The 13,938-nt window shown below is 35.4% G+C and overlaps 1 protein-coding gene across 1 annotated transcript in view; it reads right to left on the bottom strand.

Moving 5' to 3' along the window:
• RP1 (RP1 axonemal microtubule associated) overlaps positions 1-12,329 on the bottom strand; it is a 171,517-nt gene extending 159,188 nt beyond the window's left edge. Inside the window, exons 1-2 of the mRNA XM_014881614.2 lie at positions 11,691-12,329; positions 10,166-10,337 (exon numbers count right to left, since the gene is read on the bottom strand). Of these exons, the coding sequence (XP_014737100.2) occupies positions 10,166-10,337; positions 11,691-12,329 (811 nt within the window). The remainder of the gene's footprint in view (positions 1-10,165; positions 10,338-11,690) is intronic.
• Positions 12,330-13,938: the final 1,609 nt, after the last annotated feature.

The raw sequence follows: 13,938 nt of genomic DNA, 5'->3' as shown, positions 1-13,938 counted from the left end.
AGGGCAGAATGAAACACAGCTATTTGGTGTGACATATATTAGACAATACATCTTGCTTTAGAATTTATTTAGTTAATTACATAAATACACTGCTTCAACAACAACAACAATAGAAATACAACATTTATTTAGGGGAAAATATATCAGCCACTGGACTTTAAAAAAACTGAGGAGTGCTTCTAGGTTTCCTACCCGTGCTACAAACCCTTTTTGCTTCACATCCAACTTCTACTTTCCTCCCAGTGCCTTCTGTCCCACACAGACACAATCAAAGCCTCTGGGCCAAAAGGAATTTGCGTCAGCCTTTTATTAGCTCCCCAATCTGGATAATCAAAGGATAATGGCCCAGGGCTTATCACAGCATGTGCATTCTAGTTATTCTAGACACAGTCTTCAAGAGTACAGAATGGCCAAATTCTCATTCTCTACCTGAAAAGTAGCACCTTCTATTTTCAGGTATAAGTCTGACTTCATTGAAATCAAAAGAAGTACTGTGTGGCATTAGAAATTAAAATCTAGCAAAAAAGCCCTGAAACATTCTCTAATCACAATATGCATTAAGTATTTTCCAATTTCATGTGTCACATCATTTACTGAAAATTGTAAACCATATATAGGTGCTTACTACATACATGCAGTATTTAAAAAATGCTGTAAACAGGTATCCAAAATAACTCTACCAACAGATTGAAAAATCATGGAAAATATTGCATATGAGCTGGATTCTCAAAACGCAACATATTTAAAAAAAAAAAAATAAAGCCAACCAACCAAAAAAAAAAAACAAAAAACAAAACCACACAAACCAAAAACAAAAAAACAAAAAAACAAACAACAACAACAACAAAAAAAAAACCAAACCAACAAAAAAAAAAAAACCAAGCCAAAACAAAACAAAAAAACTCCACACAAACAAAAGAAAAAAAAATCAAAAGAAACAAAAAAACCCCACAAAAACACAAATACAATCTCTAAAGTACAGAGAGAGGTTAAGTTACAACACACAACTAAAATCTTTAGTGTATGTAGAACAATTTTAAGAGTAAATGGTGCTGCCTCAAAAAGAAATATGGCAAGAGCAGTCAGGAAGTCCATTGACAAAAAGTCTCCGTTCTCAGTTCCTAAATGTGCCCCTTTTCTTGTGTCATCTGAGTCAAAGAAGCCAACTTTATGTGCTGTCTGAATGGCCCTACATGGAAAAATCTCTTTACTCACATACATGTTCTGCAGCTGGCCTTTAAAATCTCAAACAGCAATTTTTTAATGTACTTCCATATAAAATTAACATGACTTCTGTTTCCTACTTGTTATTGTATTACAGCATTTAAATAGTATGTCCTACTTTTCGTTTCAAATTAAACATATCAGTTGATTCTCTTCTGGGAAAAGCATTTCTACTGAAAGGCAGTATTCAAGCTCCTTCTCAAATGTCATGGAATATAAAAATCTTATCTGAAAGCTTGGGCAGGTATTTCAAATTTCCGTTCTCTGTTGAAACAAGCAGCCATCATTTCTCTAAAATTAGATGATGGGTATACAACTATCTCTTAACAGATTATGTTTCAGGGGAAAACTCTTTCCTAGCCAAGAAATCATTGCTTAGAAGAACAACTGTTCTTTGTATGGTGATTGTCATAAAAACGTAATTAATATTTCTGTTTCAGCACTGATATACAATTGTGATTTATTTTTTTCTAGTTATTCACACTGGGATTTTTATTGGCTGCACCGTTCAAGAGTTGATTACGTGATTTTCTTTTTTCTGAAGATGTTTTCACTAAACCTAATGTAATGGAAATTCCAAGATCTTTATTACAAGCCTTTCTCATCTTTACTGTTTCCACTGTTCATTGTAGAAGAGCAGATTACTTCTTCTTTGTCTTCTTCTTCTTTAGGAAAGGCATTTTTGTTTTTCAGATTTTCAGAGGCTTTATGTTCAATGCTATTTAAGGAAGTGTCACACTTCAGAAATGTTTCAGAATGACAGGTTTCTGCTGGATCTGCCAACATGGGAGAAAATTTTTCTCCAATATAAATTAAATTTATTCTTAAGGTTTGACATACTTTTGTTTTTCCATTGGGTAGCTCAGTATTTGTGCCTGTGACAAGATCACTGGGTATGTGTTTGGATACACTATTTTGACAATTTCTGGCTTCCATGGGGTTTACATTCATATCCTCTGTAACATGTAAATCTCGTAAAATATTTGTGTCTTTCAAAGTTGAAGATGAAAGTATTCCAAAGTTACTAAAAAAATCTAAAGTGTTATCAGCATAAAACCTATTAAAGATATTATTGGCAATCTTATTGATAGAGTTATTCTTCAAAGTCACATGATTATTTTTGTCTGTCAGGTCTTGTCCCGACCATTCTAAATGTTTGCTCTTTTTGGCCAATAAATATGGACCCAGCTGGTTCTCAATATCAGATTCCTTTTGGTAGGCATATCCTCTCTGTTCCTCATTAATTGGTATCACTGTTACCATCAGGATTGGACAATGTTGGCCACATATGGCATGGAGTCTATCCAGAGAATCTTCTTCATGAAGAGCACTTCTATCAACATTACTAACATTAGTTGGCTGAGACTGTATGGGTACAGCATTTGAAGGCTTTTCCAATGGATGCACCTTGTTATCAGGCAATCTAAATTCTACAGATGAAAAGGCTGGAAAATTGGTGTCAGCCTGTGTGGAAGTAGAAGCTGCCATGGTTGATGGATTGTCTTTGTTTGGTGCAGGAAGGACCTTACCATTGCGACTAGGTTTGCCTTTTGTATTTGACTCATCCTGAAGGGGGTCTGAATCACTATTATGAGGCATATTGAAGTAACTGCAAAAGTTTTCAGTGGGTTTTACCATATCTTCAAGTTCTGAAGAAGGGATCTCATCAAGGGCAGGGTATTGATCCAGATTGCCAAAGTGAGAGTATGGAACTTCATCACTTTCAATTGATGTTGTATCTAAATTACCATACATTCCAGTCTGTTCAGGTGGTGATCTTCTTATCAAATGATTTTCTTTCAGAAGCCATTTGCCTTTATCTATCAATATTCCTTCATCTTCACTAGCCTGAATGCTAGGTTGACAAGGTTGATTTGGAGATTCTCCTAAGCAGACATGAGTATAACTTGTTTCTTCTCTGTTAGCAGATTGTGGTGTTGGTAAAGGAGTATTTTCTCTTCTCAATATACAGTCATCTTTGTTTACTTTTACTGGATATTCTTGTGATGGTAATGAAGAATGTGACAATTTCTCTGCAGAACAAGACATAGATTCTTGAGAAAAATAAATTATTTTTTCCCCCACTGCAGAGTGGAATCCTCCAGTATCCACTTGAAATACTTTTGAAGTGTAAGGAAATCCCTTGTGAAAATCAGGCTTAAATGAAGCTTCTGTCTTGCCATAGAGTCTTTCAATAGTTCTCTTTACATAGCCAGTATTATAATGTTTTTCAAGTGCTTCCTCCCCACTTTCATTGGTCAAGTCACTGGATGCCCTGAAGTTATAATCACTCTCTTCAGTATCTGGTCTGTAATCTGACCAGTCTGAAGTAGCAGGACTTTTTAAGCATTTTTTAAATTGAAAAGTGTCAGAACACATTTTGTTCTCCAGTTCTTCTACTTGCAATTTCAGTTCTCCTTCAGTCATGTCACATTCTGTAATCTGCTTTGATTCATAACGAAATGATAATGGAGAGACAGTAGATAACCTCTCAGAGGTTTCCTCAGATATTTCTGCATCTTCCTTGTCACCCTCTACAGAATAATCCTCATTATTATATTCTACAGACGTTTCAGCATCTAGTGTAAGTTGATTTTTTTGAGTTTTGTCAATATCTGCTGACTTTGAACCAACAGCCTCATCTTCACTTTTATCAGTAGTAGCAGATACAATGCCTTTTTCACTTTCTAACTCAGACGTATCCTGATCTAAAGTACAATTGTTATCATTAGAAATTTCACTATGAACTGTGGAGTTCGGTTCTGCTGAAGATTCTGACTCTTCATTAATAAATGTATCTTGAGTTTTTTCACATAGGCTATCAGGCATTTCTTCATTTCCTTCTGGTGTCTCTACAGCTGATGGAAGGCTACAGGTATTTGAATTAGTATTGGCATATTGACCATCTAGTTGTGTTTTGGGAGCAGTCATGTCTAAAGTCTCTGTTTCTTTACAAAGATCCCTCTGTATATCAAAACAGCTTTCTGATTCCCCAGTTAATTTTAGAGCTTCTTCAGAATTGACACTGTCCATTGCAACACAAGGCTCATCTGATTCTTCATGTTCATGCAAATGTATATCATTGGGAATTTCAGATATGGGCATATTCTCATGTGTGGAGTCCTGCTTTTCAAGTTCCTTCCTAAAGTGTAATAAGTTATTTTCTGTTGATTGTTGGAGATGTGAGAAAACAGCCTTAAGCTCTTCAGCTTGTTCTATAGCTGCAGTTTGTTTCAGACATTTTAACTGTGTAAATATTTCAGAACAGCTACAGGCATTTTTTTGCATATCATCTGTGACTGTCCCAATCAAACTCTCTCTCAGATTTAGTAAAAGTAGCCAAGCCAGGAGAGCATTGGAGGAAGAACCAAAAGCTGCAGGAGAAAGATCTGAAAAGCTGCAAGATTTTCCAATGCATCCACTATGTACTTTCTGCAGACCAAGCAAAGCTGATTGTAGTTCATGCAGCAACATGCTAGACATGCAATTATTCTGAATTTCAATTCCAATTTTCTCACTAACAATTGTGCAATCAGCTTGAACAGCAACTTCAGATCTTTTTCTTTGACATAGGTTGGTAATTTGAATGTCAGCTTCTTCCATCTTTTTATCATTGTCATATGCTTCATGAAACAAATGTAGCTTACTGTCCTGGTGAAATTCTGACTTTAGTGAGTACTTGGTTTCTTCTACTATAGATATATTAGAATGAATCAAAGAATCAGTTTGTCTTTCATCTGAATCTTTGGCTGAGTCTTCTGAAATTCTCAACTTACTAATAGGCTTTAATGGTTTTTTTGTTAGATTATCTTCAAGTAGGTGTTTTTTTCCAGTTACATGTACATTATTTGTGATAAATCTAGCTTCTTTTTCTATAGAAGCATCAGTATTTTCTTTAGGAAAAGAACAGCCATTGATATTCTCTACAGTCCCTTCTTTTTTCTTTATAGGGGGTAAGACAGAATTTGATAACGAATGTTTCAGCCAAGTTTGGACATAGTTTTCACGTGAATGTTCAACAACCTCCTCTTGAAAACCCTCCTGGTTTAGAGCCTCTAGCATAAAGGCACTCTCTGACATATTTATCTTATTTACACCTTTACCTAGATTTTTCTTCATTGCCTTTTGCTTTTTCTCTTTCTTTGACAGTAAATGCTCTGAATTATTATTTTCTTTTTCAAAGCTAAGTTTTTTTGGCACTTCTGACAATGGCTTTGAAGTCACTGATGAATTAGGTGTCTGTTTGAAAGAACTGGTTATAAGATGTGCACCTTCTTTCTCAATACAAAATGTATCCTGACTGTATTCATATTCATTGTTTGAATCAGCTGCCATTAGACCATCTTCACTCTTTGCAGATGAAATGATACTACTTTTTTTGCCTGACTTCAATTGTATCTTGGCTAACTTCTTGTTATTACTTCTTTTTTTTTTATTAGACAATGATGATCCATTTTGTTCCACTGAATCCTGGTGATAGAACTCATCTTCAGGATATATGGTTTTGTCTGCATTGGCAGACCCATCATTATTTTCTGCAAAATATTCAGATCCTTTTTTCTGAGGCATTTCAGAATATTTATCCATAGCCTCTGTTGTGGAATCCTGTGTGATATGCAATCCTTCACTTTTAATTACCTCTGAAATTTCTTGATGCTTTTTATTTTCGTATGTACCTTGCTCTAGCAAGCTAGATGATTTTCTTTTCTTCTTCTTCTTTTTGGTGAGAGATGATGTAGATTGGCTATCCTCAATGAGTGTTGTCATCACAGATTCAGTCGTGGCACAGATTTGATCCTCACTCTCAGTAACAGTAGGAGAGAATCCAGCTGTTGGATTTATGTTCTCAGTAGGACTTTTGTTACATGGAGGTGCCATCATCTTCATCTGACTATGTCCAGCACGGGCTGAATGCACTGAATCTTGAGAAACAGCTATTAAATCAGCAGCTTGGCATTTTAATTCTTCCTTTGACTGACATAATTCTGAATACGTAATGAAAGAACTCACTGATCTTTTTATTTGTTTAATATCATATGACTTATGGATGTGATCTGCTGTACCTGGCCTAGCTGCCTGGTAAGATTTTGATGATGGCATGAAACCACTGATGTTAGCTTCGGAGGTTGATACTAAACTACTATATGCACCTTGTCCCACAACTGATTTTTCCAATATATTCTGTACCAATTCATCCTCACCAGGCACTTCTAATGCCTTCCTATTCGTGGTTTCTATTAACTCACTACTTTTATGGCTTACTTTTAAAAGCATTTCTTCTTTTATATTTTCTGAAGAAAGCTTTAATAAAGCATTGTCACTCATCTCATTAAACTTTGGATTACTGACACTTGATTTTTTTCTGCTTGAATGAGCTACCATGCAATACTCAGATGTTTTTTCCCCATTCTCTATTTCCTCACTGTAGGAAAACTGTCCTATTGTCTTTTCTTGAACCTCTTTCTCAGATACCAAGGTGACACTTTCAACTACTGCTTTCTTTTGTCTAACACGCCTTGGCCCAGGGGTGGGAGGCCTATAAAAGCGAGGCTTGATATTTTCCTCAGGTACATTGCCTACATCTATATCTGCAGAATTGTTCTTCTCAGAGACATTACAGCCAGCAGTTTTCAAATCAGATTCTGATTCTTTTTCTGACACTTCCTCATTGGATTGCTGTAACAAGTCTTCCTCTTCTTTATTGCAGCTCTTCAAAAATGGAGCATCTTTTGGATTTATACAGTCTGATGTGTTTACATCAGATGAGCTGTCTTCCACATTCATTGCAGAAGAATTGCAAATGGAGATATTTTTGTCATTAGAAAGGCCAGCACGACTTACAGTGGTTGTCCACTTAATGGTTTCTTCCTCTTTAATTTTGAATCGAACTTTCATTTCCACTGTGATACTGCCGTCTTGATTAATGTGAACAGATTTCTCAACATCATCTTGATACTGTGCCACAGATAAGTCTTCACCAGTAACTGACTGATTTCCTTCTATCCCATTATGGCTGTCAGGAGCATAGGAAGAATCTGAGTTGTTATCATTTGAGTTGTTATCATTGCTGGATTCTTTGTCAGAAGAAACTGAGAATATCTGAGATCTTGAACTAGAGTCCATTTCAGCTCTCACTACCAATAATTACATTGAAAGAACATAGATTCATTCAGTAGATAGAAAGTAGAGCAGACAAATACCATGGATAAGGATCCAGATGATGAGACAGCAGACAGGCAAAAAGGAAGAGAAAAGAAGAAAGGAGAAAAATTAGTATTAAAGATGCTTATGAAGTGTGTTATTTTACATACTTTGGTTTTTTTTATTTATTTTGCATTAGAAAGTACAGAAAAGACCCATGGGTAATCTTGCTATTCTTCTAGGACGTTTTCAGAGAAAGAAATATAAGAAAGTATTAATAAAGAATTAAACATTTAAATACTTGTCCACTTAATTTTATTTTACAATAGTTCTTTCTAATGCCAGAACTATAGTCTCATTTGAAGCTCCAAAGCCTAAAAAAGTACTAGATGATCTAATTTTATACTTAGTTGAGAGCTGAATTTGCCTCGACCTGTTCAAGGGATTCATAGGTGCTCACTTGTTTGAGCTTCAAGCTTTACTTCCTCTTCATGCTTTAGTGATCATTAATGTATCATTTCTTATTAGCTCTTACAGTTAGTACTAAGACATGTCAGTCAAGGTGAATATATATGTCCCTGGGCTTAATCTAACAATCTACAGTACATGAGTAGCTACTCTTTAATGTCACTGACAAGTGAGGAAAGGGCTCATATCCAATCTTCTGGACTGGCCTTCTATAAAGAAGTAAACATTGAAGTTCTTGAATTCCTTGTAAAAATCTGAACTTAAATCATGACATTCTGAAACACATTGACATATCTGTACTGTAGACAATGGTGCAAAACTCAGCAAAGCCAATGAGAATACTTCTAGACTTCAGTGATTTTTGAATGTGGCCCAAAATACGTTCACATACACAATATATATCCCACAATATGTTTTGGTTACTCTGCAATAACTTGGGTCTTTTAAAAAAATTTATGTCTCTCTCATAGTTGTTGCTGATGAGTTGAGAGCTAAGAGCTCATGAGATAAGAATAAAGTTTTGCTGTCTTCCAAGGTCTTCTGCATGTGCAAGGGACACAGTGCATGTGCACCCACACCAGGGTATGAACAACTGCCTCTGATATCTAAATATATAAGATCCATCATTTAACAGATAGGTTTCACTTGCAAAAGGCATTTCAACACATGCAATATTAACTTATCTAGAGTTCTTGAATTTAAGTTTGTTTGTTTAAGTGGTCTCATGTCAAGAGTTTTTACAGTAATATATTACCATTATAGAAAAATGCCTATAACTTCAGGCAAATGACCTTGCAAGTTTCTCAAGCATATGTTTTCCCACTAACTGAATAAGAAACAAAAGCTTGTACTATTCTCCTAACACAGACCAGAATTAATGCTTCACAGAGTAAAAATCTCACCTTCTCTCTCTCAGAATATGGAATTGGAACAAAGATGTTGAAATTTCATTTTCCACACTTTCATATCAATTATATCTCCTACACCTGATATTTTTTAAATTCTCAGGTTAAAGACAAAAAGAGGGTTTTTTTTTTTTCCCCCCTCCTTCTGTAATTGCTGTTAACTAAGAATTAGAAGCAGGAGAGAATCAGATTCAGCAGATCAGGTTTTCTACAATTGCAAGGCTCAGTCTCTGTCTCAGAGAAAAATCTGGGTAGGATTTTTGTTTCTGCAGAACTTTCATTCTCAAAATGTTCTTATTCATTGTCTCTTGACTCATTAGTTATGCTCTGCAAACAGGTCTCAAGCTGTGCAAATCAAAGTACATGAAGGCTGAAAAAACCCTAAAATTAATAGCTTGGTGGGGAGATAATAAAGTGCAAGGAATGTGAATGGAGCTCCCTCAAGCAAATGGAAATCAAACGTCTTATCTATTAACATGCTCCACAACACTGTCAGGGTTACTATGGAAAGTCCCAGTACAGTAACAATTATGGTGTTCCCTGGGTTCTCCAGGGAAGCTGCAGCAAAAGTGATTACCTCTGGATTAAGGAAGTTCCTGCAGACAGTACCTCAACCATACACGGTGTTCTAATGTCAAGAGTTCTCACAGGACCTACAGCTCTAGTACTGCAGCATTTCATTTCCCTCGACCTCAGGCTACTTATCTAGCCTGGCTTCTCTCCAACAGCCCCTCATGTTCTTGATCATCCACTGGCCATTTCACACTCTTCCTGACCTTAGCAGTGGAGCAACTCCATGAGTAATCAAAAAGAAAGTACATATTTGCATATCTTTTCCCAAATTTATTAAATACATATATATATAACAGCCATGAGGCTAGAAGATTGGAAATCGCTCTGTTTAGGCAAAAGCAGCTTTAAAAACATGTCGAATTTTCGGGTGGATGGATGTTTTCCTATTTGTGTGGAACATGCAACAAGAGAAGGGTAAGTCATGACAACCCAAACCTTCATTTGTTAAGTTCTAAAAACTGAACAAAAGGTTTGCCCAAGCAATTCAATGAGAGCCTGAAGTAGCTTGAAGTTTTACTTTCACCACTGTTGTTATTAATTCGGGCACCAAAAGATTAATAACAATGGCAATCAAGTGAATTAAAATGAAATATACTCATAGATTTTCATCCATGTTCTAAGTGAGTCTGTCAGAAACAAAATATGCATAGTAGCTGAGTACTTAGCAGAAACTTGCATTTTAAAAAGAAAATTAACACTTTGATCTTTCATAAGCTTATAGAGGAGTCACAGCAGATATAAACAATTTCAACTGGCCTTTCTGAATATCTTTGATCCTAGTAAGATTGCCACTGTTTATGTCTTATGCTGAGAGAGATAAATTAATAAAATACAAATGAATTCAAAGAACTTACCCTTTTCACTTTCTGACTTGGCATTTGCTTTTGGGTACACACGATTTCCAATTCCAAGCAATTTAGCAGGCCTCAAATACCCAAGGGATTCGTAATTGCTTGGTTTAAAAGGCTCTCTCCCTGCTGCGACTACAGCTCCAGAGCACAATACCAGGGCCTGAAGATTAGGAACCTGGAAAAAAAAAAAGTAACATTAAATTCTCTTCCTTAGTAATCACCAAAAAATAATGTAAGAGATTTATCCCTTTCAAGCTTTAATATCGTCACTTCTTAGTCTCTACATTCATTTCCAGCATACTATTAAATATGTATCACAGCACAGAATTAATTTTTCAATTCCTATAAGGCAATTCCTATTTCTGTAAGGATATATCTTGTTATATAAATTTATTGGATAATTACTTCAAGAAGCAACTTGGATCTAGATCAAAATTTTCTTACAACTTAAGTGTTTGCACATGCAATTTTGTTTCATAGTTGCACAGTGACTGTTCATACTCATGAAATATGAATATGCATTTGGAGGTAGGTATACACATGAAAATATAGTTGGAGGAAAAATTCAGAATACAGCACAATCAGTTGATTCATACTTCCACAAAGGAAAAGGACATCATCACAGAGCATTATACTTTAGAAAAGACCTCTGGAGGTCATGTAGTCTAACCCTTTACTTGAGTATTTTATCAGGTCTGACTAGATTAAGGTGCTCAGAGCCTTGTCTGACAGTTTTGAATGTATATTCCAGAATATATGGCCAATTAATGCTTCAAAACTGTACTTTACTAACTTGTAATTTACCAACCCAATACACAATTTCAGCCAGTGAAGGGTAAACAGGAGATTTTTTTTTTTAATTATTTGATTTCTGCACAAAATTCTCTTTCTAGATATCTGCTAAGTGTAACCATAAGTGTTTTTCTGTGGTTAAACAACAGACAAAAAAACTGAGATAAAATTATACAAACAGCATGTAAAACTAAAATCTGAATTATTAGTGCTGTACCACCTGAGTTTAGAGGTGCAGAACCTGGTCCATGGTGTAGAACTATAATAGGCAATCAGGTGCCAGAGTTCCAAGTCATTAATGGCTAACCACTCTGCATTTGTGCAATGATAAAAATGGGTGGGTCATTAGGTGCTACTTACCACTTTCTAAAACATTAAGAATCCCAGATAAACAGCATTAAGACCAAAGAAAGGTTTTGTGTACATGGATAAAAGTAGATAATTGAGAGTGTGCCTTAAAGAGGCCTGAGTAAGAGGAAAAAAATGTGGTTTTTCTTTTTTGCTTAAAATGAGATGTATCCTCACTAGCTTCTCTCTGTTGCCAAGATTCCAGTATATTTCCTCCAAGCCAGTAGCCCTTCTGAAGGGGGAATAAGGCTCACAAAGTAAACAGATTAAATTTAGAACATCAGATCGTACATCAAGACTGTGTTTCAGTCATGGATATAACTTCTTTTTAATTTAAAATAATCTAGAAGAAATCACAAAAAATATCAGTACTCATCCTTTTTCTCACCTTTCTGCCATCAGTGGTATAGAGTTTTGCAACTGGATATTGCATTAACTCACTCATATAATCCAGAAAAGCCTCAAATGTTTGTGTATTTTTCTTTCCCAAAACTATGGTGCGCCTAAGCCTTACATCCCCATTTTTGAAAACAAGCATCTTTTTGGGAGTTGTAATTCTGCTTTCTCGGTGGCCAAACCCATCTTCATTCTGCCTTGCTAATTGCACAGCCCGACGGCGAGCGCTGACAGGCCTGCTGATCTGCCAGGGCAGAGGCTTTTTGCTCGCCTGTTCCAGGTTGATGGGCTTCATTTTCCTCTGATGGGAGCAAATATAGGATTTTCCATCTTCCAGATCCTCCAAATTGGTGATGCTGTGTCTCCCTCTTGGTGTACTAATATTCCTTACTCCAAAAGGTAGTGGGACTCGTTTGGATAAACTATCCAGCAAGGCATCAAATGTCTTGTAAGACCTGCTGTTAACCACCATTTTGATTCCATTAAACTGAGGATCTCCACTTTTATAGAAACAAATCCGTTTTGCCACGACAGGTTCAGTAACATTGAAATGGCGTGTGGACAAACTCTGTTCACTCTCGGAGGAGTTTGGATGATTCACAGAGTAACTACTTGAAGGTGTTTCACTCATTTTGACAGAAATCTGGAAGAAAGAGGAGATGGATGTAAAACTTTTCTTGTGACTAGCAAAAATGTGATCTACATTTTGAAAGGTGCAGAAAGAGGATTTATAAGAAACCAACAGTAGCATGTTGTGCCAAAAATCATTGGATTTAAATGGATTCAAGCTGTTATCACTAAATTCCACAAAGACTCCAATACTGTCAGATTAAGTTAGCATAGCTCTATTTGCAAGTATTCCCAAAACTCTCCAATGTAATTTCAAATCTCTTATCATTTTCGTACAAGAGGCCTTTTCTTAGAAGAAGGTGGTTTGCCAGTCCATCGTTTCTTGAGCACAAAGCTAATGACATTTTACATTTAAGATATTTAAGAAAAGTCCTAACCAGGAGAGAAGAATTTGTGCTTTGGTACAAGCCTTTTTTTAGTCCAAAATAGCTAAACTGAAAGACAGTACAATTTAGTATGATCTTCTATACCAGTTTCATACCAAGGCAAAACCACAGAAATCAGAGAAAAGTCTTCTGACTTACAGCACTGTAATCTATACCATAATAAGTCCCAAAACATGTGTTATAGTGAAGTTTTATCATAAATTGACATATTATTTGTTTTCTATTACAAGTTTTATAACTCACAATACATATCTACTACAACAGTCACATTTATACTGAGAGAAAAAAACTACTGACAAAATAAGGCCTTTTTAGTACAAGAAAAATCTCCAAGTCCCTCAAAAAGACACAAAAATATTTAGGTATACTTCAGGAGAAGTAGCCAACACTTAAATACTGGTCTTATAAACAACAAATTATTTCTGACACCCATATTGATAGTCTTCATGCTTGTAAATAGAGCAACCAATCTTTCCATTTTAATCCAATCTAAATATAGATACTGTAATGACAACTCTTTAGGTGACTAAAAAACTTTATCTTAATGGTTGTCTTGCTTTCACTGGAACAGAGGATAAAAACTTTCAGCTAATTAACCTCAAGGAAACAGTTTTAGTAGACTTTTACTGAAAAGCTACATAGCAGCCTCAGGGAGCACTTGTCATCAAAATAAAATAAATTAAATTCTTTTATTATGTAATCTTAATATAGCTGCCATATTGAGTAATGGAACAATCTCTGGCTACCATATATTTTTCTTAATGAAACTATGGAAAACAGTATTCTGATTCTTTTGATACTGCATATATCAGTTCTGAAATTGATAAGAAAATGATAGGTTTCAAAACAGTGAAGTTCAAATAAAGTCAGATTTGATAAGATTTTTATCTTACTGTGTTCTTACAGCTTTTCCTATAATGCTTCAGCTTCAGCTCAGGTGTTTTGCCTTCACTAGGAGTTAATTATTTTGAACACTGATGACAACACAGGAAGAAATGTCTTAATTAATGCTGTAAAATATACTCCTCTAAGTGCTAAAACTAAAGAATAGACAAACAGGACTGCACAAGAATGATGCACTAGAATGACTCTAACACTGATCTGCATAATCACAATTCCATTTTAAATAAATAAATAAATAAATCGTAAAAGCCTAAAAAATGAAAAAGAAAAAAACATTTAATTAAGGAATATGCAAGAATAAATTTTCAAGTTTGGCTGCAG

Source organism: Sturnus vulgaris, chromosome 1 (assembly GCF_052056855.1).
Source record: "Sturnus vulgaris isolate bStuVul1 chromosome 1, bStuVul1.hap1, whole genome shotgun sequence".
Taxonomy (NCBI): Eukaryota; Metazoa; Chordata; class Aves; order Passeriformes; family Sturnidae; genus Sturnus; species Sturnus vulgaris.
This window is presented reverse-complemented; position numbering and strand designations above follow the sequence as displayed.